This window comes from Hyperolius riggenbachi, chromosome 5 (genome assembly GCF_040937935.1).
Source record: "Hyperolius riggenbachi isolate aHypRig1 chromosome 5, aHypRig1.pri, whole genome shotgun sequence".
Taxonomy (NCBI): domain Eukaryota; kingdom Metazoa; phylum Chordata; class Amphibia; order Anura; family Hyperoliidae; genus Hyperolius; species Hyperolius riggenbachi.
The window spans coordinates 54230888-54257312 of NC_090650.1; the positions used below are offsets into that span (position 1 = coordinate 54230888).

At 45.8% G+C, this 26425-nt stretch overlaps 1 protein-coding gene across 7 annotated transcripts in view; it reads right to left on the reverse strand.

Moving 5' to 3' along the window:
• JCAD (junctional cadherin 5 associated) overlaps nucleotides 1-26425 on the reverse strand; it is a 210018-nt gene that overhangs the window by 47275 nt on the left and 136318 nt on the right. For 6 of the 7 annotated variants that reach the window (XR_011020755.1, XM_068235711.1, XM_068235710.1 and 3 more), the window contains one exon: nucleotides 17489-17838. Coding sequence is in view for 6 of the 7 variants with exons in the window: in XM_068235711.1 (XP_068091812.1) it covers nucleotides 17489-17775 (287 nt within the window). In the remaining variant the exon portion in view is untranslated. Of the gene's footprint in view, nucleotides 1-17488; nucleotides 17839-17932; nucleotides 18023-26425 lie in introns of those variants that run through there. The other variant, XM_068235714.1, reaches the window with a different exon arrangement.

Genomic DNA, 26425 nt, shown 5'->3' on the forward strand with positions numbered 1-26425 from the left:
TATGGAATTGCCGTATAGCAGAATCAGTGCTTTCTAGCGTTCTTCTTTTAGTCTGTCCAGCATCCACACATTGTGATGTTTTACAGAACAGAGTTTCTGTACAATAGTGACTTTTATTTTGTCCATACGGCAACATCATTGTAACTGATTACCATGCTCTGATACCAGAGAGGGATGACCTCACCTTACTACAATAGAAGGAACCAGGTTCTTCCGCGCCTGTCTTGGATAACAGATGGAAAACTCTTCACAGAGCAGAACATGTGGATGAAACGTGTTTCCCTCATGGTAGCAAAAATATATTGGTGACTGATGACCCCAAATAACTGGAGAATGTTAGAGGCTAGATCCAAAGAAGAGATAAGGAGGTTTCAGCTGGACACACTTTAGTGCTCTAAAACATGTCTCAACATGTCCAAAAGTGGTGGAAGACCTACTCAGACATTTTTAACTTACTACAGGCAACCAATAGTCCAGTCTAATTGAAACTTGTTATGCAGTTGTTATTATTACTATTTAGTATTTAGGCTGCGTCCACACTAGGTCCGGAAACGTATCCGTGACTGCGTTTTTCAAACCTGATGAAAAACGGAGTCCCGGATACTAATGTTTAAAATAGCAGCCAGCCTCACCCAAGTAAAAAACGGATCCGTCTGCGTTTGCGGGGATCCGTTTTCAAAACCTGAACGGAAGGTCCTGACCTGCTGCATTTTCACGCAACGGATCAAGACCACGGATACACGCAGGGGTAGTGAAAGCAATGAGAAAACGCATCTCCAGCTTCACAGGCAAAAAACGGATGTGAAAACGGATAGCCTGAGCTTTATGATTGGCCCAAAAAATCCTCCCACTCCTTCCTAATGATGGAGACGTTTTCTGTCAGGGAAAAACCTGAACGGAAACTGATGCAAAACTGATGCACTTTCATCAGTTTGCAGTACGGTGGTACTTCCCCTAATCTTCCCCGGATCCGGACTGCAGTGTCCGTCCTGCATCTGTGTCTAGTGTGGACCTAGCCTTATATAGTGCCAATATCTTCCACAGCGCTGTACAGAGTATATTGTCTCGTCACTTAATTCAGAGGGGCTCACAATCTAATCCCTACCAGAGTCATTTGTCTATGTATGTATCGTGTAGTGTATGCATCACAGTCTAGGGCCAATTTAGGGGAAAGCCAATTTTTTGGGGTATGGGAGGAAACCGGAGTGCCTGGATGAAACCCACACAGACACGGGGGACATACAATCTCTATGCAGATGCCCTGGCTGGGATTTGAACCAAGGGCCCATTGTGTTGCGAATGCGGCTGCGCAGCTCTAGGGCCAACTCCTCCGATCCACGCTACGTAGCGTGGAACGGAGGGGTTGGCCCTAGAGCTGCGCAGCCGCATTCGCGGCCAGGCGGATTGCGCAGCCGCGGCCAGAGGAAGCGGCCATCTTTGGAGGGGAAGGAGAGCCCGACCCGGGCCTTGGGGTCGGGAGCCGGCCCAGGGGGGATAATGAGCGGGGGACCCGGCGGCGCTGCACGGACGGCGTCCTCCGTGCGTGAAACTTAGAGGCAGGTAATTAACTTTTTTTTACGTAGTTGGCCTCGTAAGTCCTTTAAGAATAACAAATTTAGAGTTTTAGAAAATGAAAAATCTTATTTAAAGAGAACCAGAGCTAAAGTAAAGAAAATATTCTATACATACCTGATACGCTCTGATCGATCCCACGCCGCCCTCCACCGCTGCCTGCAACTACGAAAACCGGCTCCCCGCTGTTCTAGCCATAGCATAGCAGAAGTGTGCTCTTTGCGTATCTCTGCAGCAGCCGCTGAAGAGATACGTAGAGGGCGCACTTCTCCTGCGTAGCTGGCTCCGATGACGTCAGCCGGTTCTCGTAAATGCGGGCAGCGGTGGATGGCGGCGTGGGAGCGATCCGTGCGTATGGGGCTGGAGGAAGCCCCATGTATGTATAAAAGATTTCTCTACTTCAGCTCTGGTTCCCTTTAAACACCAACAAATTAGTATTTTAGCTAATTAAAAGCAATAATAAATGCTTGGAAATTGTTTAAAAACAATAATCATATACTGTAATTAAATATTTATTTGTCAAGAGGTAGTTTACTATGCTAGGGGGTACTTGGTGAATACAGGGTTTAAAAAGGGGTACATACCAATAAAATGCTGATAAACACAGATCTATAGAACATCTGGGTAAAAATATTAAAACAGCTTCATGTGTTGATGATAACTGGTGCTGAATACTCACATCCCATTTAGGAATGTTGCCCCAGTTTGATACAGCTGATGTCTTTTACCTCTCTTATGAAAGGTACTTCCCGAGGGTTAACTAGTATTCCCCAATGTACAAACCTTGGTGCTCCGCAATACACTGGACTGCGTACATTTGGTCACTTTGCTTGTACTTAGAAACTTTTGCATACTAAGAACCTAACCCGTTTCAGTATATTGCTGGGTTGAAAGAAAAAGATGCACAATGTATTATATTCTTCACTCGTTGTTTGTTATCTGGATCACCACCGTACACCCACCTGCCTGCACCCAATGCATCTTTTTAGGGCCGGAGCTACCATAGGAAAAAATGGGCAATTGCCCCAGGGCCCCAGAGCCTCCTGCTAAGCATATTGCTCTGCATTCAGCCTCCGGCGGCTACCCCGAGCACAGGTTGGGATTACCGCTCTGAGCTGCCGCCCCGACCCTAGCTCGGGATTACCGCCAAGGAGGTTAAAGGGGTTCTGTGGGGGTTCCTGAGGAGGAAAACTGCCACTTACCTGGGGCTTCTATCAGCCCCCTGCAGTGGTAATGTCCCACGCCGGCCTGCTCCCATCCACCGTTCCCTGCAGCCGGCACCGGGCTATTATTCGTCTGTCACACAGACGAATAATGCGCGTAGCCGCGCCTCCGCTCGCGTCATCTGAGGCTTACTGCGCAGGTGCAGTACAACGGAGCCTTGTACTGCGCTTGCGCAGTAAGCTTCCGATGACGCAGGCGGAAGCGAGCGGGTGCGCGGCCACTGTAGCGCAGCCGCAGTTGGATCCCATGCCGCGCTAGACCGGGGCCGGCGGCGGAGAACGGCAGATGGGAGGACGCCGCCATGGGACATTACCGCTGCAGGGGGCTGATAGACGCCCAAGGTAAGTGTCTGTTTTCCTCCTCAGAAACCGCTAACAGAACTCCTTTAAGATGTAATGAGAAAGGGTTCTACTTGATGAACCACAAGTTTCCAGATTCAGGAACTGTACTGAAAATAACTGAATTAATAAAATTGCTTATATATTTTTTTTTTTTACAATATTCATTTAAAGATGATTTAGTCAGCATTTGCCCATTGTAAAATCTTTCCTCTCCCTGATTTTCTGAAGTTAATCACTGGTGGCGACATCTTTAGTCCTGCCAGGTGATCTGTACGGAATCTTCGTTACTGAGAGTTCTATGCACAGAGGGAGATATTGCTAGCTTGACAGTTGGAAAAAACTATTATTTCCCACAATGCAATGAGGTTCACAGACAGCAAACTGTCAGAACTATGGCCCTCACATCACACTGTGGGAGGGGTTTCACCACAATATCAGTCATACGGAACCCCCCGATGATATAATCGAGAAATATTAAAGAGTTTTTTGTAGGAAAGGGGGTGTCAGCTACTGATTGGGATAAAGTTGAATCTTTAGTTAAAGAGGAGCTGTCAGCCATACTATCTTAGACCCCCCCCCCTCCTTTACATATATAAGTAAAATACTTGTTCTTCTTACATAACAGATGTATTGGACTGTCCACATTTTGATTTTAGCGATTTTTCTACAGCAAAAAAAGAGAGAAAATGCTTCTAAGCATTTCCCATTTTAACTGTGGCTATTTGGAAGCCAATCCTGATGTCATTTTCTCCCTTACTCCCCTCTGCCTGACTGTGTATGCATTGCCCGCTATTCACTATAAAAAGTGCATTGTCTCAGCATGATAAATATTGGCCAATCAGAGAGGAACAGAGGTGTGGGAGGGGAAAACAGGAGGGAAAGAGGCTTCAGCCAATCAGACTGCATTGGGGAAGTAAAGAAGCAAAAAACGACCTACAGTTACACTTTAAAGTTCCTCTTAAATCTGAGCTGAGTCAAAAATGTGGGAGGGCCTTGGCCCTTGAGGGCTGCAGTTCAACATCCCTGGCCTGAGGTTTGATGAGCAATTGCATTGCTATCCATACTCATTAAGTTGCTGGAATGTGAGTCTTCAAACAGTGCTACTTTTCAGTGTAAACATTGTGCAAATCAAAAGTTTGCGTTCATAAAACAGAAGATATTTGCGATAATTCAGGTTGGAGCGAGCATATGATGTCTCCCACGATGCATCAATTCTGAATATGGATTATTGTGGCTCTGTACAATTAACAAGCTGACACATCATTGCATTCCAGCAGTTCTGGAGGTGTGGCAAGCTTACAGGGACAAGAGAATATTTGCATATTCAGCAGTGATGCATCATATGCTCACTCCAAACTGAATTATCCTAAATACCTTCTGTTTTAAGAAGGCAAACTTTTGTTTTGCTTAAAGGGATACTGTAGGGGGGGGTCGGGGGAAAATGAGTTGAAGTTACCCAGGGCTTCTAATGGTCCCCCACAGACATCTTGTGCCCGCGCAACCACTCGCCGGTGCTCCGGCCCCGCCTCCAGTTCACTTCTGGAATTTCAGACTTTAAAGTCTGAAAACCACTGCACCTGCGTTGCCGTGTCCTGACTCCTGCTGATGGCACCAGGAGTGTATAGCACAAGCCCAGTATGGTCTGTGCCTGTGCAGTACGCTCCTGGTAACATCAGGGGAAGCGAGGACACGGCAACGCAAGCGCAGTGGTTTTCAGACTTTGAAGTCTGAAATTCCAGAAGTGAACTGGAGGCGGGGCCGGAGCATCGGTGAGTGGCTGCACGGGCACAGGATACCTGCGGGGGACCATTAGAAGCCCGCGGGTAAGTTCAACTCATTTTTCCCCCGACCCCCCTACAGTGTCCCTTTAACATTTTAGTAAGAGAGCTTTTTGGTCCTTTGTAGCCCCTTACACACTCCAATGAGTCCTGGTTCACCATGAGCTTGCTGTGTAGTCTGTAAACATTGTGCAGTACACTTTGCTCAGCTGTAGCATGTCTGCTATCAGCTCCTCATTGCTACGGGCGACAAGTATTGTGTTGTGTTGTGTTGCTATGTAGAGAATCTATACAAAGAGCCTTTCAGGTACTTAAAGAGACACTGAAGCAAAACAAAAAAAATGATGATATAATGATGTGTAGTACAGCTAAGAAATAAAACATTAGGAGCAGAGACATAAGTCTAATATTGTTTCCAGTACAGGAAGAGTAAGAAACTCCAGTTGTTATCTATGCAAAAGAGCCATTGAGCTCCGTCACTTTCAAAGTCTTCTGAAGCTTGTTATCTTAACTGTCAGTCACTGTATTCTCTTTTTCTCTGCAGAGTACAGTTCAAAAGTTCACTGGCCTGCTCTGTAAAATCATTTAGAATGCTGAGTAGCGTGTAAACTGCAAATATTAGAGAATGATGCAATGGTATAAAAAAAAACTATATAAGTGAAAATAAAAATATGAGAATATTGTCTTTGCTACTAATGTTCTAGTAATTATCCGTACTACACAACCAATTCATTATATCGTATTTTTTTCCGCTTCAGTGTCTCTTTAACCACTTCACCCCAAGGAGGTTTTTAACCTAACGGACAAAAGCAATTTCTACCTTTCAGTGCTCATCCCTTTAATTTGCCAATAGCTTAATTACTACTAATCACAATGAAATGATCTATATCTTGTTTTTTCACCACCAATTGGGCTTTTTGGGGTTGGTATTTCTTTTCAGTAATTACTTTATTTTCTATGCATTTTAAAGGGGAAAATGAGGAAAAAATGTTTAAAAAATACACAATTTCTCCAATTTCATTCCCTATATTTGTAATATAAACACTGCTACTGTACATAAAACCCACACATTTTATATGCCTATTTGTCCTGGTTATAACAAGATTTTAATAATGTCCCTAGTACAAAGTATAGTGACAGTATAGTATTTGGAAATAAAGGTGTATTTTTTTGAAGGGTGGGTTTTTTCACTATTTTCACGTGCACGTGCACAGGGATGCACGTGCGGTTGTGCACACGTGCGCACGGGAACGCGCACAGCAGCAGCAGCAGTGCATGACGTTTTAAACCGTCCTGGAGCCATTAAGAGGCTCCAGCAGGACGTTTTAATACGTCTGCATGTGGTTAAACCAGCAATTATTAAAATACATTCTGTGATTTTTTTTCCCTGAATACAAATCTGGATTGCATAGTGTCTTTTTATATTTGCCTACAGCTGGGCTTTAGATGAAAAGATCACATCACTGCACTCCCCTGAGAAATGCAAGAATTTACTAGGTGATTAAACCCATCATTCCACAATGGAAACTGAAATATTAACTTTGGGTTGACTTACATTTCATCCTAACATTCTAGGCGTATTCGTGCTATTGGCTCCATCACAAGATCCCGGGACCTTGACTCGTACTGTACAGTTTCTAGCTGAATTTCTGCAGTAATGAGGACCTATGTTTCTTATAAAATGTGTGTTGGACGGTATCCAGGAAAGAAAGTGGATGTAGCCTGAGGCAGGCCTCTCCACCTTGGATAACCCTGCTACAGCAACTGGTACAAATAACACGTGCGACGTCTTGCTCTGATTTTATGTATTACAATTACACTGCACTTCTTAACTCTTCTTGAGCAATGACTTCATCCTCATCAGAGCTGTCAGTCTCTCCCTCAAGGGTCTGCAACAAAAGGGCCTCTATTGGGAACAGCAACCAATCAGATTCTATCCACTAGAAATTTAAGGGAGGGATCTGACTGGTCCCCAATGGGAGCAGCTGTCTGTAGTGACATCACACTGTCACTAGAGGGCTGTGTAACAATACCTGAGCAGGTGACCACATTCTTTTAAGCTTTTGGTGGGTAAGGTACAGTACCCTCCCTCATTTGTAGCAAACGGGGAACAGAGGTGCCAGCAGGGTAAAAGTGCATAAAACCTTTAAAATTTGCTTGGAGGAAGCGGAGGACTTACCTCCATAAAGCAGACACGAAAGACTGTATAATAGTAATTTCATTTATTTTATAGTACTCCAAAAATGCAACGCGTTTCGCAGGCCATAAACGCGGGGACAAATAGAATTTCAGCAGTAGCAGGAGTAGCACCTTAGACAGGCTACTCTGAGGCGCTACTCCTGCTACTGCTGAAATTGTTTGTCCCCACGTTTGCCTGATGAAGCGGGCGTGGCCTGCAAAACGCGTTGCATTTTTGGGGTACTATATAATAAATGTAATTACTATTATACAGTCTTTCGTGTCTGCTTTATGGAGGTAAGTCCACCGCTTCCTCCAAGCAAATTTTAAAGGTTTTATCCACTTTTACCCTGCTGGTGCCTCTGTTCCCCGTAGAGCAGTCCCGCCAAAGGACCGTGATCAGGCGGCCTAGATGTGCAGTAGCTCGCGACTGGCCCAGTCGGCCAGCTTTCTGAAGAGCACAGCAGCTGAAAAGATAAAAGTGGAACGACAGCGAGGGACCAGGAGGACTGCTGGGGGCTGGAAGGAGCCCCAGGAAAGTTAAACTGGTCAGCATATTGTCACAATAGATACAAAATGGGAGGACCTAGTCTGTGCATGCAGCTGCATAAGACACTGTACTGTAGACCTGAGGAAGTGGGCAGGTAAAGCGAAATGTGTTATATTTCCTGTGCTCAACAAAGTTATTATCTTTTATGCCTGTTAGGCATAAAATCTAAAATCAATTCTCTATAAGTAGCTGTTCTACAAGTAAAAAGGATGCTAAAGAGGCATGATTAAAGTCTAAAATCAATCTCACTTTTTTGCCAATTGATTTTTATCCCTCATGCCCCCTGGCTCTCATCTGGTACGCAGACGCAAAAGAGAAGTTGTGTCCCATGCGAATTCAGCCTTGATTGGCTGAAGTCTCTGTCACTCTCGTCACTGCCAGCTGCTAGGGCGCAGGAAGGGGGGCCACAAGTTATCCCGTCACTGTCCTTGGCCCCCTCCTGCAGTGTGCCATGTCCGCTTTCCAGCCGCATCTTTCTCCCCCTGCATGTCCCCTTGGCATCCCCTCTCCTCCCCGCACTATTACAGAGCAGAGCGGGAGGGATAAAAGCAGCACACACAGACTCACCTACTAATGGATCCTTGCACTGGAGTTCCCATCTCATACTCTCTGCACTGCCTCCGGTGGTAGTGCAGAGATAATGGACGGGAACTTCAGCACTTGGAACCATTAGTAGGTGAGTCTGTTTGTGCTGCCTTTATCCCTCCCCGCTCTACTCTGTAATAGTGCGTGAGGGAGAGGGGATGCCAGGGGGAATACTTTAGCATATGTTCCCTACCAGGAACAGAATTCACTGGATTTTACAAATGTTGTAAAATCTGAATTAAACCGTGGACAGCACAATACATCTGTTAAGTAAGTAGAGCAAGTCATTATCTACTTGCTTGTGTTTTTTTTTATTATAGAAAACCTGTAACGAAGAAAACCTCCCCTGGGGAGTACTCACCTCGGGTGGGGGAAGCCTCCGGATCCTATTGAGGCTTCCCCCGTCCTCTTCGGTCCCACGGCAGTGGCGAAAATCCTCCCGGAACGGCGGCGATGTAAATATTTACCTCCCCAGCTCCAGTGCAGTATCAGCTCTCCGCACGGAGATATGCAAAAATAGCCGATCTCTGTCGGGCCGCTCTACTGCGCAGGCACAAGTCTCCTGCGCAGTACAGTGGACCCGACAGAGATCGGCTATTTTCGCCTATCTCTGTGCGGAGAGCTGCAACAGCGCCCGCGCTGGAGCCAGGAAAGGTAAATGAATCAGCGCTTATCATGCTTGTCGAGGGAGGATTCCAGGACTCTTCGGGGGAGCCAGTGCTGGACTGCCTGCAGCTACAGGAGTGGGGGAAGCCTCATTGGGACCCTGAGGCTTTCCCCTCCGGAGGTGATAACCCCCCAGGGGAACTTTTCTTTGATACAGGTTCTCTTTAAGGCATTGTATGGCTAACAGTTGTTCTTTAAACCTTTCACCTGAGGTAAGATCGTTTCATTACCCAAGTTAACCCATTGCATAGTACATTGGGGCACCTCCTTCCATTTTGTGTACAGTTTTCCCTTCCCCTCAGGGGTGTCCCCTGAGATAATTATTCAGTGGTCCTTTTTCTGGAGTGCAACCCAACCTATCCGAAAGAGGATATCCAATCTGCGTGCCTTTGCCTAATACTGTGGTTGTCTAATAAGAAACCCAGGTTTGGGGAGAGAAGGCCTAAAACAGCTGCCTAAGCCGAGTTCCATACTGTGCATGAGGCAGTACTAATTACATAACGACACAGAGTAATATATTATTATTTAGTATTTTTATTGCGCCGACATCTTCCACAGCGCTGTACTGTCTTGTCATTTAAGGGCTTATTCACACTTGCAAATGCAAAATGCTAGAGCTGGTGATATTTCTGTGATTAACTCCCCCAAAAAATCACTGTACACTTTCACATTTTTTGAGTGATCACGATTCAGGATTGAAATACATTGTAATCAAAATCGCTCTAAAAAAATGCTGCATGTAGCGTATTTTGCGATTGCCGCTAATCGGGAATCAGGGCAAAGACTTTACTGTCATAGAGTTACAATTGCGCTAGCACTTTAAAAAGCGCTAATGCTTCGTCGACTAACGGCCGATTACCGCTAATCACCTAGTGTGAATGGGCCCTAACTGTCCCTCAGAGGAGCTCACAATCTAATCCCTACCTTAGTTGTATATCTATGTATCTATGTATGCAGTCTAGGGCCAATGTATGTATTGTGTAGTGTATGTATCATTGTCTAGGGCCATTTTTGGGCTTCCCTGACGGTATGATTCCTTCCTGATTTTAGGGTCTGAGGTCTCTTGCAGACTACATACGATTCTGAATTGCGATTTTGACACGATTTTACATGCGATTCCGATGTGCGATTTTTAATCGTAACTGCATGCTGTGTTTTCTTTTGATAGCATTCAGGGAAAATCGGAATCGCAAATAGGAATCGGAATTACAAATCGGATTTGCAGTGTGCAGGGGGCCTAAAAGCAGTGCAATTTTTTTATTACCTTCATTAGCGCTGCAAAATATGTTTGCGCTTTATAAATACAATAAATAAATTAATTAGACCCTAAAAGCAAGAAAACATCGTACCCCCAGAGCCTACAGCATCCCCTGCACTTACCTCCCTGGTATCCAGCGCTGCAGTTCTCTCTCCATACTCCGGGTGGCGCAGTAACCCTATAGTCAACAGCCGGCGATCTCACCAGAGGGATTCAGAGCCTCCGAGGACCGGAAGGAGAATGGCTGGCGGCATCTGGTTCCTGGGGTAGAGGAGTTGCCCGTTGCCTGCAATGCTCTGCGTATACCTCCTGGCGCAAACCACGAGTCAGGCTCGGGGTTACTGCTTTGAGTTGCGGTTTTCCACCCCGAGTCTAACTCGGGGTTAAAGAGAACCTGAGGCGGGTATTTTACATCTTAAGAGAACACGGAGGCATGTTCTGTGCATGATGACATGCCTCTGTGTCTCTGTATTGCTGCCTCTAGTCCCCCCCCCGTGTCTGCTGTGCCCTCTGAAAAAAGCTATAGGCTAGGGACAATCTCCTTGTCGCTAGCCTTGTACTTACCTGCAGCATGTCATTCTATTTCGCCTCCCCTGCCTTTGTCCCCGCCTCCATGTGCTTCCTCCAATCAGAAGGAGGACTAGAGGAGGCAATACAGAGACACAGAGGCATGTAATTATGCACAAAACATGCCTCTGTGTTCTCTTAAGATATAAAATACCCGCCTCGGGTTCCCTTTACCGCTAAGGACTTATCTGTATGTTTTTGGGATGTGGGAGGAAGCAGGAGTGCTCAGAGGAAAACCATGCAGACACAGGGCGAATGTACAAACTCCTTGCAGATGTTGACCTGGCTGGGATTCAAACCGGGGACCCAGTGCTGCAAAGCGAGAGTGCTAACCACTACGCCACTCTCTGAGGGCTGGAACCCACAAGAGCGGTTTTGTGAGCATTTTGGCAGCGCTGCGATACGCTAGCGTTTTGCCAAAACGCTCAGCTAATGTTAATGGATGGGGCAACTTCCACAGGAGCGTTTGCGTTTCCCAAAACGCAAACGCAGAACATGCAGCATTTTGGGAGCGTTAGCGCTTCAATGTTAAGTATACAAACGCTAGCGTAATCGCTTATCAAAACCTAAACGGAGCGGTTTTGCTAGCGTTTTGAAGTTACAGCACACTAACAAAATTAAAATGAATTGAGAGGACCAATCAGGATTAAAACATGAATCGCTAAACGCTACACAACCGCTGACACATAAAATACACTTTTTAAATATGCTCCCTAAAACGAGCATGAATCCGCTTGCAAACCGCTCATACAAAACGCTAGCGGTTGCGTTTAGCGTTTGCGGATTTCAGTGGGTTCCAGGCCTGAGAGTGTATTTACCCAATATAACACCTGAAGAGGACTGGATGATTTTTTTTAATGATGTTCTGACAAGCAAAACCTTAGAGTTGAAAGGGTGTGTAGTTTAATTTTCTCATGGCTGTATATCTGAAATCTGTGCTGGAATGACACTGCCCTACATGGATTTCTATATATCACAGCCCTGTCCTTGCATGAGGATGAGACACAGCACTCTATGTGCCAGCAGATTGCTCTAGCTTTCAAACACAAGCCCGTCATTACCCCCGGCTTATGGTATTTCAGTCATAACATCAGCACAGTACATTGTGCATTATTTATGCACAGGACTCAACTTGGCCTATAACTCCCTCCCCTCTCCAGGATCTATCCATATCATTCAAGAGCTCCATCCACAGGTGTTAAAGCAGACCTGAAACTCAGAACTTCCTCTCTGCTCTAAATGATACGCAACAGCATAATAACTTTTAAAGAAAAACATTTACTTGTTACAGCTTACAGAACTCCTGCAATAAATCTACAGTGTGTCTACTTCCTGCTTTCATGGAAGCAGACATAGGGTTAACATCCTGTGTTTACAAATTAGCTGCTCTTCCAAGGCAGCCAGTGGACACAACTGAGAGATCAAATTACACGTACTGATTAGTCACAGATGAGGGGGAATTAGGCTAAACTCTTTTAAGTACATACAGGTTGCATTTCTCTATGATTTCTTTCTGTCCTGTACAAGAGTTCAGGTGCACTTTAATAGCAAAGAACAGAATATAATAGATGTTTCAGCAGAATATCTGATTTCCCTGGCTTCCTATAGCTGACAGTGCACGCTGGTGTATATTAGGTCCTCCTCACTTTAATAAGCTTAGCGGAGTACTCTTTACAGCCCTCCAATACAATGGTCAGTATAAATAAACAGAACAGGCCACCTGGACTGGCTGACAGGAAGTGCTCAGCCTGCCATTTTCCATCGCTGTTTACATCCTGCACATTTCCTGTGTTTGTATTCAGAAAAAGGTGTGTTTGAAAATCAGGACATATTTCATAAATTCTATCAGATCAGATATAACCAAAATATTTATGTAGCTCAAACAATAATATACTGTATAACGAAGGCGAAACTTTGGTCAAGAGAAAAAATAAAAAGTTCAATCCAATGACATAATACCAGATCATGCCCTGGTGGCCCAACGCCAGGGAAAACAAAGTTACTTCAGTTTTGGACAGCGTGGAGATTGGAAAGAACCTCTCTTGAGGTTCTGCTTTTGACTCACGTCCCAGTTGTAGAGATTTTGTAAAGATTTTCTCTTTACTCCTCTGTCCTTGGGACCCCCAAGGATATATTTAGCTGTAAAATGGGCATGGTCAAAAAGGGGCATAGCTATAAAGATTGGTTACACTTTATATTTCAAAAGTCCTCTTACACAAGCAGCCTCCATTTTTGAGCTCCCTCCATAGGCCACATTAAAAGCAAACCTGAAATGAAAATAAACGTAGGATATAATGAATTGTATGTGTAGTACGGCTAAGAAATAGAACATTAGTGCAAAGAAAAGTCTCATATTGTTTTCCAGTACAGGAAGACTTAAAAAACTTCCGTTGTTATCAATGCAAAAGAGCTTCTCTGAGCTCCACATCCTTGTTTCCTGAAGCACTTAAAGCGGACCTGAACTACGAACTTCTTCTTTTCTATAAAAGATATGCAACAGCATAATAACTTTAAAAGAAAAACATTTATTTTTTTACAGCTGATACAAATCCTGTGATAAATCTGCAGTGTTTCTACTTCCTGCTTTCGTGGAAGACATATTGTTAACATCCTGTGCTTTCAAATAAGCTTATCTGCCGTGGAAGTCAGGTGACACAGAGGGGAGATCAAATTACAATTTGTGATTAGACACAAATGAGAGGAAATTAGACAGGCTAATCTCTCTAAATACACACAGGGTGGAATTCTCTAGGTTTTCTTTCTGTCCCGTGCAATAGTTCAGGTCCACTTTAACTATACCTGTGACAGAATGATGTGACGTTATTAAAAAAAGCTATATAACTGAAAATAAAATTATGAAACATTTTTATTTGCTGCTAGTGGTTTATTCCTTATCCGTACTACACATACAATTAATTATATAGTTTTTTTATTCGCTTCCGGTTTGCTTTAAAGGACATCCGAGGTGAAAATAATCTGATGAGATAAACAATTGTATTTATACTCCTTCTCCTAAAAATGACTTTTAAGTCATCCCACAGTTTTATTTTAGTTTAAATCTACTTTTTAAGTTATTACTGTTTCATTGTCTCTGCTCAATGACTCATTTATTGAAGTATGCCAGAGCTAAAATCTATGAACTATTGCCGGTTTTTATCTCTTTCCTGCTCCCAGAAGCCATTTATTGTCAGGAAAATGTTTTATGGCAATAATTCCTTATCAGTGAGGCTCACGCTATAGTCCAACCCAGACAGAAACTCACTTGCACACCTGATGTTTTTTAACTCTTTCAGGCAAAAAAAGGAACACAGCATAGTTATTTGCGTGCTTGGCACTGTACATACTCATGTCTATCACATTATGTCACATGTCATCTCGGGGATGCTTTAAATAGCTAAGACACAGTGAGAGACAGCTTGAGATAAGGTGTTACTACAGGAAAGTTCAAAGGTTCATTATTTCTGCTCTGTTTTATAGCTTAAAATACAGAGTGTGGTTTCTAAACTGCAAATATGACAGAATGCCACAATGTAAAAATAAATAAATAGTAGTAGTGCCCGACTTACGAACGACTTGCCGATATGAACGGCATGGATTCTGTGTTTCCATGGGAACAAGTCAAAAAAAAATTCAGACTGGACTTGTAGTGAGAAAATCGATTTTAAAAAATTCAAAGAAAAATGGCTTTTAAACTTGTATAAGCAGGCACAAAGGGCAGAGGTGACACAGAGGAGGACACTGGAGGCCCAGGGGGGCACAGAGGAGGTACAGGGGACAGGGAGGGCACAGTGTTCTGACTTAAAAACATATTCAGGTTAAAGGGAACCTTAACTGGCGAGCAAAAAAAAATTCACTTACCTGGGGGCTTTCCCAAGCCTCCCGCAGCCGTCCGGTGCCCGCGCCGGTCCTTCGGTGCCCTCCGGTCTCCCTCAGCCGCTAAGTTTCGTTTTCGGACGACTGCCAGTCGTCCTCGGGCCTCTTCCGCACTCCTCGGCGTAAACTGCAGTAAAGCGCATCCGCATGACGCGTTTGGCGTCATGCACATGACGCGTTCGGCGTCATGCGGACGCGCTTTACTGCAGTTTACGACGAGGAGTGCGGAAGAGGCCCGAGGACGACTGGCAGTCGTCCGAAAACGAAACTTAGCGGCGGAGGGAGACCGGAGGGCACCGAAGGACCGGCGCGGGCACCGGACGGCTGCGGGAGGCTTGGGAAAGCCCCCAGGTAAGTGAATTTTTTTTTGCTCGCCAGTTAAGGTTCCCTTTAAGAACGAACATACAGTCCCCTTATCTCGTTCGTTAACCGGGGGACTACCTGTAAATATGAGACTCTTTTCTTTGCTACTAATGTTCTATTCATTATTCGTACTACACTTACAATTCATTATATCTTTTTTTTTTTTGCTTCTGGTTTACTGGTTAGTTTGAACATTTTTTAGTCAGATACAAAGTGAAAGGGAGAGAAAATTGAATAACATCATAGGACCTCAAAGGTGCTGAGCTCCATATTTTTAGGCCCAGTTCCCATTAGCGTTTAAAAATGGTCCGCCGCTCCCGGATCAGAAGGGAACAGATATGAATGGATCCAATGTTAACCAATGGATCTGTTCACATGCGTCCGTTCAAATGGATTCTTTCCACACGATCCGCTGAACGCAAGTTTCCTCCTGCAGCAATTTTCCCAGACCGCTGAGCCTAGTAGAACGGAAACAGAAGCTGAAGTGCAGCATTGGGGGAATAAGAAAACAGAACGTTTCTTCACCCTAGCGAAGAAATGGACCGTTCTAAGGAACAAAATCCACTTTGGTGATGGGGGCCTGAGTTGATTTGGGGAAACGGAACGGAAGCAGCTGAACGGCAACGGAGTGAAAACGGATCTGATCAACCGGTAATCAGATCCGTTTTCACTGATCCGTTTGCCACTAATTTAAGAGTGTGAACCGGGTCTAAATCTGGTGATCAGCGTGATCACCACTTCATAAATCACCAATCTCTTTTATGGTAGTGATGGCCATAGACTGCAGTGAGCCACATTGGAGAGCAGGGTGTCTTCACACGAGCGCTGTAATAACAGCACAGGAGACATTATAGACCGTAATAGGAATTATGGCACCGCAGAGGTGCGATCTCTAAGTGCCACACGCTACTTCCTGATAAACAGGAAGTAGCGTCAGACGCTTAGAGAGCGGAACCTCCGGCGGTGGAACACATAGAGATATGCCTGTGTTCCTGCCAGCCGCTGCTACCTATTTAATGCTGGAGTGCGAGCGCTGAGGGAAGAGCCCAAGGTGAGGTGGGAGTGACCCCCCCTCCCCGATGTAGGTGGCCATGCTCTCCTCTCATGCTGTGACCCCTCCTGCCCCCCAAAACAGCCCTGGGCCCCCACGGGTGGAGGGGCTGATGCCCCAATTGTTACACCACTGAGGCCTGGTGCACACCAAAACCCACTAGCAGATCCGGTGTAGTAGATTTCATATATTGTTACAGTAAAGCTGTTACTGAACAGCTTCTGTAACAAAAACGCCTGCAAAACCGCTCTGAACTGCCGTTTTTCAGAGCGGTTTGCGGTTTTCCTATACTTTACATTGGAGGCAGAAATGCCTCCGCAATCCAAAAAATGCCTCAACCCGGGAGTATGTGCTTCAGCAAAACGCCTCCCGCTCTGGTGTGAACCACCCCATTGAGATACATTAACCAAGCGTATCCGCAGCCGCAAGCAGCTGCAAAAACGCAGAAAAACCCGCTCGGTGTGCACCAGCCCTGAGTCAGAGGGGTGGTAATTAGCTGTGAGAAGGGTTATTAGTTGCCCACTGGGATGGGTTACTAGTTGTCAGGGGGACTATTAGTTGTGAGGGAGCGGGGTTTTAGTTGCCCACCGGGCGAGGGGGGAGGTGTTATTAGTTATCGGGGAGGGTTATTAGTTGTGGGGGAGTTATTAGCTGCCTGCCAAAGCGGGTTATTAATTGCCCACCGGGGGAGGGTTCTGTGTGAGAGTAGGGAGAGGTTAGGTCCCAGTGAAATATTGGCAAATATTTTACTATATCACGTTAGTAGTAGAATATTGGTAAAGTTACCAATATTATACTAACGTTCAGAGCCGGGACAAGGTCCTCCAGCACCCAAGGCTGAGACACCAAAGTGCGCCCCTCCATCCCTCCCACCCCAGCCGTCACACACTGAATGCTATTACACTAAGAGGCGCCACAGGGCCCACAACCTCCCCAACACCTTAATATCTAGTTATCTGGCTTGCAGTCACTGCTATGTATCCCCTTTTCCTATTTATTTCTGCTTCAAACACAATTAGGAATGACAGCTGAATGAATTCTGCGCCCCCTCCTACACTGCGCCCTGAGGCTGGAGCCTCTCCAGCCTATGCCTCGGCCCTGCTAACGTTATGCACCCTTTTTTCGGTTTCCGCCACGCCCAAATTAGCGGGACGCGTTTCCAGTGTCAATATCAATTCTTTTTTTTTTCCCATAATTTTAAAAAAATATCCTTGATCTCAAAAAGTTCAGAGGCGTAAGTTAGAACTGTAAAGCGCTGTACTAAATGTTAAAAATGCACAGTAATAAAATAATGATATTAAAGGATTAACTTAATAATGATGTGCCTATAGCCTTATCTGGCTTGCAATGAATCTGCAGCTTTATAAATAAGCATATCCACTTTTCAGAAGCATGCACAATAACGGTCCAGCTACTATAAATAGTGAGTTATAGAGCGAGAGAGAGGGATGGTGCAATGCAAGAACTAGGTTAGTCACATACCCTGCCGCCTCTGATGGATGACAGGAGTCCGGGGGTAGCTGGCTCCTGGGATAGCCCGCAGCACAGATCTGTCTCCTCTTGTTCACACAGTTCTTCTCATGGTCACTGAGGAGGCCTTTGCTCTGCGTGGGCTCCGGGTCAGGCTGGTAGCCGTTCGGGATGCCGGAGCTGCCGTCTGCTGCTGAGTGCTGCTGCTGGCAGTCAGCCCTGTGCGGATAGGAGGCGAGCGTGCTCTTGTTAGACACTTTATACCCATGAGAAACTAGGAGGTCCTCCACGCTGAACATGCTGCGCTTCCTGGAGGAGCTGCTATGCCGGGGCAAACCTCACTTCCAAAGGGTCTCTCATCACTGAAAGGAAGAAGAGCAAAAATAAATATCAGTCAGCACGTGTTGCAGCTGCACAGTCCAGCACTTCGCAAACTCTCTCTCTTTGTGGAGTTACCTAACGTTAAATTACATGCAGATGCTTTGATGAGTAATGTGGAGCATCTCGCCAAGTGCAGCCAGAGCAGGGATGAGGTTCTGCTGCTGCTGACTCTGCTTATTTTACAAGGTGCCTAAAAATCAGGAAACTGTTTAGAATGGGGTAGACATAAAAAAGTCAATGAAAGCATGTCAGGAGATAAAACAAAGCTGCATGTTGGGGTACTCAGCTTCTGCCCCCAAGCACGGATCTATGGGGGGAGGGGCAAACTGGTATCTTGCCCCAGGCGCAGTTTGTTGAATTCTTAAAAAGGCGGCAAAATGAATGGCAGTTTAGGCGCCAAAACCTGACCTTGCCCTAGGCGCAACTTGGTCTTGTTCCGTCCCTGTTAGCACCAGCAGTCTGAAAAGGTACCTCTGACTTTATAAGAAAGCAAAAGTTAGATACTCACCTTAGCGAGAAGCCTCTGTGCCCCTACTCTACTGTTCTTGACCAGTGCTGCCCCCCCAAAACCTCCATGACAAGGACTTAGTCTATGGAGCGTGGTTGCAATGTGCAGGAGCAAGATAGCTCATGCCTGTGCGGTAGCACCATGCATCATAGGCTCTGCCTGGCAAGGTCGACATCTGCAACGGAGGGGATCCGCGGACCCCGGAGCTGTGGCGAGGGACAGATAGGCTGCCAGGGATGGAGCAAGGCCCAGATAAGTAGATCAGGTTTGTTGTTTTTTTCTTTCGGATGTATCCATTTACCAGTACACTATCTGGAACCTATTGAGCCTTCCTTGTCCCCCAGTCCCCTTGTTCTAGTGCTGTCCCCTAGGAAAAGTATGCCACATCCAGGAGACTTCAGATGCACTTGTGGCGGCTGCCCCCCATCTACAGGAGCTGCGAGTGCTCCCAAAGCCTTCTGAGGATCCCTGAAGGCGGCGTAGCTATAGGCCCGATTCACATTAAATTTTGCAAACGGAACCGGCCGTATGGTTCCATTGTCCGTTCCGCTGAACGGACAAAAAATGCTGCAGGGCCTAAATTCCCGGACTGTTTCGCTCAGCGGAACGGAAACGGAAGGTAATAGGAACTAATGGAAAACAACGCACTGGCTGTAAAACGGACCATTTTCACCGAATCCAGATGGCCGGATCCATACGGCTGGTTCTGTTAAAAAAATGCAGATGTGAACCGGGCCTTACTGAGGGACAGCGCTGAGACAAGTTTTTTCTGTTGGCCCGACAGTAGTGGATGAGTAACAATGCAGTGATTTTTATGCGATTCTTATACAAGTGAATAAGAATGCATTTTTCAAAATGCAGCCAGTGTGGATCAGCTAGGCACCAACAAAAACATGCTTGTAAGTTATTCTCTATAGCGTATTTGTAAATGTGGCAAACAGCCTGATCACCAAAAACGTGGAGTGGCAGTTTTTGGATCACCTGATTTATAAAGAGGCCATCAGCTGAAAATATTTAGCAGGGTCACCACTTTTGTGCCCCCAGAAATATGTTATGTAATGCCATTTAATTGTTGTTTGCCATACTTTTAAAGCTACTGTATTTGCCACTTTATAGATTGGCCAGATGGCATTTGTCTAAGGTGGAGAATGCCGTATATATTACAAAGACAGGTGTTTGATATTGTGTCAAACTCCTGTTTGTCACTTTTCCCTGCAACTCAGCACATTAATATGTAGCCATATGCATCCACACTGAAAGTCTATGGGGGCTCAATACTGCTGCGTCTGCTGGCCTGAAGTAATGGTTGCAGCTGATGGTGCATTACTGCATTCAACTAAACTCGAGATTCGTCAATATAAGGCAGCGAACACACTTGACAATGTGTTTTCCCCATGGTTTCCAGGTTTCTGTTTTTCTGAGTTTGTGATTGCAGTTTCTCGAATGCAATTTTTCACTTTGCAACTGCACAAATACTACGGGGTACATGATAATTCTGATTATATGGAAAAAACTGAAAGCTGTCAGATTTAAAATGGCAGGAAATAACGCATAGACAGCATATGCACTGCACAGCAGTATGGTGCTCTATCGCACTGCTGCATGCATTTTCCAGAATCGCAGCACTGATCCATTCACTGTAATGAATGGGATCAGCAGCACAGCGAAGATTGCGTGCGTACGCATTGCGTTCCGAGCGCACAGCCATCTGCGCTAATTGATATGAACGAGGCCTTATACTGTAAATATGGCTTTAGATAAGCATTGGTCATATTTTCTGAAAAGTAGAACAAAAAAGTGACAGGCTGAACTCACAATGCTGCTCTTAATAAAAACAGCCTTTTGTGTGTGCAAAACACACAAGGGCAGATTTATCAAAAATTACATTAAAGAGACTCTGAAGCGAGAATAAATCTCGCTTCAGAGCTCAAAGTTAGCAGGGGCATGTGTGCCCCTGCTAATCTGCCGCTATCGCGCCGCTAAACGGGGGTCCCTTCACCCCCAAATCCCCCCCAGCACGACTTGGTCGTACATTTGGTCGCTCCTGGAGGCAGGGCTAACCGCCGCAGCCCTGCCTCCAGTCGCATCTATCAGCGGCGCATCGCCGCCTCTCCCCCGCCCCTCTCAGTGAAGGAAGACTGAGAGGGGCGGGGGAGAGGCGGAGATACGCGCTGACAGACGCGCGTGGGGCAGGGCTGCGGCGGTTAGCCCTGCCCCAACCAGTAAGCGCTCCCCGGCTGTACCGAGGGGATTTGTAGGATCAGGGACCCCCGTTAAGCCGCGGGATAGCGGCGTTTTAGCAAGGGGACACATGGGAGTTGCTGTGCCTTCCTCTGGATCAACAGGGATATCTGAGGGAGCAGGCTGGAGTTGTACTTTGTACTGGTTGAACTCGATGGACGTATGTCTTTTTTCAACCAAAATAACTATGTAACTATGTAAATGGGAGGTCCGTGGGAGCATGGGAGGGGGTCCACTAGAAGGTCAGGGAATGCTATGGGGGGACTAGCAGCAGACCAGTTCGCTCAGCAAAAAGCCAGACCAGCCAGCACAGAAGCCAGGTAACTCTGTCTAGTTATGTTTAAAGAGAACCTGTTTAAAAAAAAAAGTTTCCTGAGGGGTACTCACCTCGGGAGGGGGAAGCCTCATTGTCCCAATGAGGCTTCCCCCTCCCCTGTAGCTGCAGGCAGTCCAGCGCTGGCTCCCCCGAGGTGTCCCGGAATCCTCCCTCGACAAGCGCTGATAAGCGCTGATTTATTTACCTTTCCTGGCTCCAGCGGGGGCGCTGTTGCGGCTTTCCGCACAGAGATAGACGAAAATAGACGATCTCCATCGGGTCCGCTCTACTGCGCAGGCGACTTGCGCCTGCGCAGTAGAGCGGGCCGACAGCGATCGGCTATTTCCGCCTATCTCCGAGGCGGAGAGCCGATACTGCGCCTGCGCTAGAGCCGGGAAGGTAAATATTTACATCCCTCGCTGTTCGGGGAGCTTTATCTCCGCCGCCGTGGGACCGAGGAGGACGGGGGAAGCCTCAATAGGATCCGGAGGCTTCCCCCACCCCAGGTGAGTACCCCCCCCCCCCCCGGGGGGAGTTTTTTCTCAATACAGGTTTTCTGTAAGTGACACTGCCTATTTATGTGATTTGCTGCATTTTTGTTTTTTTATATTTATGGAGACGGGGGCTTCATCCAACATTTCCTACTCAGACCACTGTTAAGTTCATGTAAATTTGGCTCCCCCATGACCACACCCTCATTCCAGTGCAGGCCACACCCATTTTTTGGCTGGAGTGCCCAAAAGTGCCCTGGATCTCTTAGGATCCTAGCAACGCCCCTGGCGAGAATCATGAGATACGCAACTCGTTCTCCTGATGTTATACCAGGTTGTCCCATCTGTAATTAGGGAAACTTCTAGGCAGAATCACAAAAACTCAAACGCACCAAAAATGTAACCTGAAACGCACAGAAAAACACAAAAAGCATGGTTTGCTGCACAACCAAGTGAGCTCATATCCCCAGGGTGGGAAAAAAACTACGGCCTGCGGTCCATACCAGGCCCGTTTCCACATTCCATCTGGCCTGCCGATGCAAGGCCTGATTCTGTGTCCCACCAGTAGGTCAACTGGCTTGCGGCGTCCAATGGATACCGCGCCAGTTCACTTGCCGCAGCACACCACTTCCACCGGGTGGGAACAGCTGCGGGAGTCTCAGAAATCAGCAGAAGGGCTATGGGAAACTGGCATCCAAAGCCCAGCACTGCAGTCTATTTGTGTCTCCAGTGCTGGGCTCCGGCTGCCATTTTATGTAGCCCTACCCTGCCTACCAGAATGGGAGATTTACAACCAGAGTTGCTCCAATGAAGATCCGGGGGCAGCGCTGGAGGACAGAAGAGCAGTATTTTATTTTCAGGTGTCACCACGAACACCAAGGATTAGGGGCCACTAACTGGGGGGAAGAAAAATAACACATTTACAAATTTAAAGAGGAACTGTCACGAAAATTTTAAAATTTAAGAACAACATTTCTTCCAGAGTAAAATGAGCCATAAATGACTTTTCTTCTATATTGCTGTCACTACAGTAGGTAGTAGAAATCTGACATTACCAACAGATTTTGGGTTAGTTCATCTCTTCATGGTGGATTCTCAGCATGGCCTTTATTCTTTATAAAGACATTCCCTGAAAAAGATTTGCGGTATGTAATGATGCTGGACAGCCCCCCTGCTCGCTGCACACTTTTTTGGCAGTTGGACGGAGCAAATGCCATTCACTAAGTGCTTTTAAAAATAAAGAAAACCCTAAGAGCCCCCTATGAGAGGATGGACTAGTCCAAAATCTGTCGGTAATGTCGGATTTCCACTGCTTACTGTAAGTGACAGCAACATAGGAGAAAAGTAATTTATGGCTCATTTAACTCTGGAAGAAACATACTTCTTATTTGTATATGTTTACATGTTTTTTAAATTTTAAGATTTTCACGACAGAGGTCCTTTAACCTCCTTGCCGGTCTAAAAAATCCGGCAAGGAGGCAGCGCTGCACTTTTTTTAAATTTTTTTTTTTTTAAATCATGTAGCGAGCCCAGGGCTCGCTACATGATAGCCGCTGAGTGGCGGCATCCCCCCACCCACTCCGATCGCCTTCGGCGATCAGAGTATGCAGGGAATCCCGTTGAGAACGGGATTTCCTGCAGGGCTTCCCCGGTCGCCATGGCGACCGGGCGGGATGACGTCACCGACGTCATGGACGTCGTGACGTCAGAGGGAATCCCGATCCGCCCCTTAGCGCTGCCTGGCACTGATTGGCCAGGCTGCGCAGGGGTCTGGGGCGGGGGGGGGGTGGCTCGGCGCGGCGGGTAGCGGCGAATCGGCGGCGGCGATCGCGTACTACACGCAGCTAGCAAAGTGCTAGCTGCGTGTAGGAAAAAAAAAATTATGCAAATCGGCCCAGCGGGGCCTGAGAAATCCTCCTGCGCAGGTTACCCCGAACTATGTTCGGGATAACCGGCAAGGAGGTTAAAGGGGAACACTGCCTAAAATGTCTTATGGGGGAAATGGTCTTATATGTTTTTATAGGTCTTGGTGGGGAGGGGGGGTTAATGCTGCTGCAGGCTGTGTATTTTGTGGGAAACACTGCCACGGGATGTTTTTTTGTGGGAAACGCTGCCGCAGTATGTGTTTTTTGTGGGAAACGCTGCCGCAATATGTGTTTTTGTGGGAAATGCTGCTGCAGTATGTGTTTTTTTGCGGGAAATGCTGCCGCAGTATGTGTATCTTGTGGAAAACTCTGCCCCATGATGTGTTTTTTTTTGTGGGAAATGCTGCCATAAGATGTGTATTTTGTGGGAAATGCTGCACATTCTGTATGTTTTGTGAGATACGTGCCACATTATGTGTATTTTGTGGGAAATGCTGCCACAGGAAGTGTATTTTGTGTGGAGAGCTGCCCCAGGATGTGTATTTTGTGTGAAACGCTGCAGCAGTATGTGTGTTTTGAGGGAACGCTGTCGCACTATGTATATTTTGTGGGAAATGCTGCCGCAGCATGTGTTTTTTGTGGTAGGTGCTGCTGCATTATGTGTATTTTGTGGTAAAAAAGTATTATTTTTTACAAAACGTTGTTTTTTGTACCTATATAATGTGTATTTTGTGGGAAATGCTGTCACATTATGTGTAGTTTTGGGAAAACACTTTCATGCTATGCATATTTTGGTGGAAATGCTGACAAATTACGTGTAGTTTGGGGAAGCTACTGCCTCATAATGTGTATTTTGGGGAAAACTGCTGCCTAATTATGTTTATTTTGTGGGGACATGCTGCCAATTATGTGTATTTCTGGGTAAAATAATACTTCTAATACTGGGTCACACCAGTCAACTTAAACTGGGGATGAGCTACAAATACTGGTGCACACCTGGTTACCTAAACTGGAGAAGGGGCTGCCTAATATTGGGGGGGACCTGCCTACCTACACTCGGGGGAAGCTCATTGGCTGCCTGAACTAGGGGTCAAATTAAAACTAGGGGCACATTTGGCTTCCAGGATGGAGGGGGGAAGTGCATTGGCTAACTTTACTGGTAAAGCCCCTTAGTCAAATTTAAGACTGCTTTGTTGAAGCACCTTTTAATTTCATTATAGCACTCACTCTTCTTGGGTACACACCAGCCATCAATTAAAGATACTCCAAATTGTAACACCAAATTAAGTTCAGCTGTCGTAGTAAGAATTTCCTGACATTAAGGCTACGCTTCCATTGGGGCCTGTGTTCCGGATCCGAAGTATGAGTAACTTGTGCGTCTTTCTTTTTTTAAGTCGCTTCATGTATCCTTTAAGTGCTTGAACACTTATGCTTATTGTACATTTTAATTTTTTTTAGTTTTTCAGTTGCCTTCCACAGGATATAGGTGACATTAAAATTGGAAAAGTTTTGGAATTATTTATCATGGTTTTATTTTTGACATTGCAAAAAAACAGGCAGAGTTTGTAGTTCTTGTTCTCTATGTACATATATTGCAATTCTTTTTTTTTTTTTTTTTTTTTTCCTTTTTTTTTTTCTCTTTTTTGCATATATTGCAATTCTCACATTGCAGCAGTAAGTGGTTACACAAGTAAAGGCCAGGTTTATTTGTCTCAAGAGTCATACATGCCGGACCTCTAGTGTTTGTCATGTGACACAGGTGCCCCAGGAGGGAAGACACAGGGAGGAGCGCCATGGTTTGGAGAGCTGTGGTATGGAGAGCCGAGATATGGAGGAAGGCACACCAGTGAGAGCTAGCTCTGCTGACAACACTTGGGGTTACACATTAGATTTAATGCTGAAATCTATTGAAAATCTGTGTAGAGTATGTGGGCAGCTAATAAATCTTTAAGAGAGGGATCAATCTGATGGTCGATCTGGTGGCCATCTATTAGGGCCCATTCACACTATAAATTGCTAAATGGTAGCGCTAAGCTACCGTTTTGCTCGGGTGATTTTACTGTGATTTGCACGGTAAAATCACTGCTCACACTTACGCGATTCAGAGCTATCGCAGTCAGCGCTTGATAAGCACTGTAACCGCGATCGATCCAGAATCGTGGCAAAACTCTGCATGTAACGGGATTTGCGCAAATTGCAAAATACTCGCGATCTGCGCCAATCGCGGCAGTGAGATCACTGCCATGGGGTACAATAGCACTAGCGCTTTGGCGATTAGAGGGAATCACCCGCTAATCGACGTAGTATGAACCAAGTGTATGGCCACTTTTAGTTACCCACCTGGAATGTAGCTGTGATTTGGCTGATAACCCGCGGATGTAAAGTGCAGTGCTCACAACACGCGATTGCAGATTGCATTATAACATGTCAAGTGCTTCCTCTGCGCGAGCACAGAGCATGGGAACATATTGTATGAGACAACTTCACTTTGAAACTGTGTGAACATCATGTACAAGGGAAGAAAGCCTCGGCAATCTGGCCACCGTGCAGAAATGAATACAAAATACATTGTTTTCATGTTAATCTGCCAAGTCCTCACCATAACGGATTGCATAATTTAAGGATAAGAAATATAAACATATTCCTGAACCCAGCAGATTGCGAGTGTGTATAGAGCGCCTGATTGTGTGTGTCCTCAGCGCCTGGGATCTGCATTCCTGAGCTGTGTGGCAGAGACCCTCAGAGAGACCCTCCACTTCCCTCAGCACTGCCCTGAAGGAGATACTCTCAAGCACAAAGGCTTCACTCTTGTTTGGAAGCCGACAAGCTGAATCCCATGAGGTGTATCTGCCTCTGAGACTTCAGTGGTGAGATACAGTTGTGCTCATAAGTTTACATACCCTGGCAGAATTTATGATTTCTTAAAGAGGAACTCCAGTGAAAATAATGTAATAAAAAAGTGCTTAAGTTTTACAATACTTATGTGTAAATGATTTAGTCAGTGTTTGCTCATGGTAAAATGTTCATTCTCCCTGATTTACATTCTAATATTTATCACATGGTGACATTTTCTCTGCTGGCAGGTGATGTCACTGGAAGGAGATGCTGCTTTTTCGGCAGTTGGAAACAGCTTTTGTTTCCCACAAT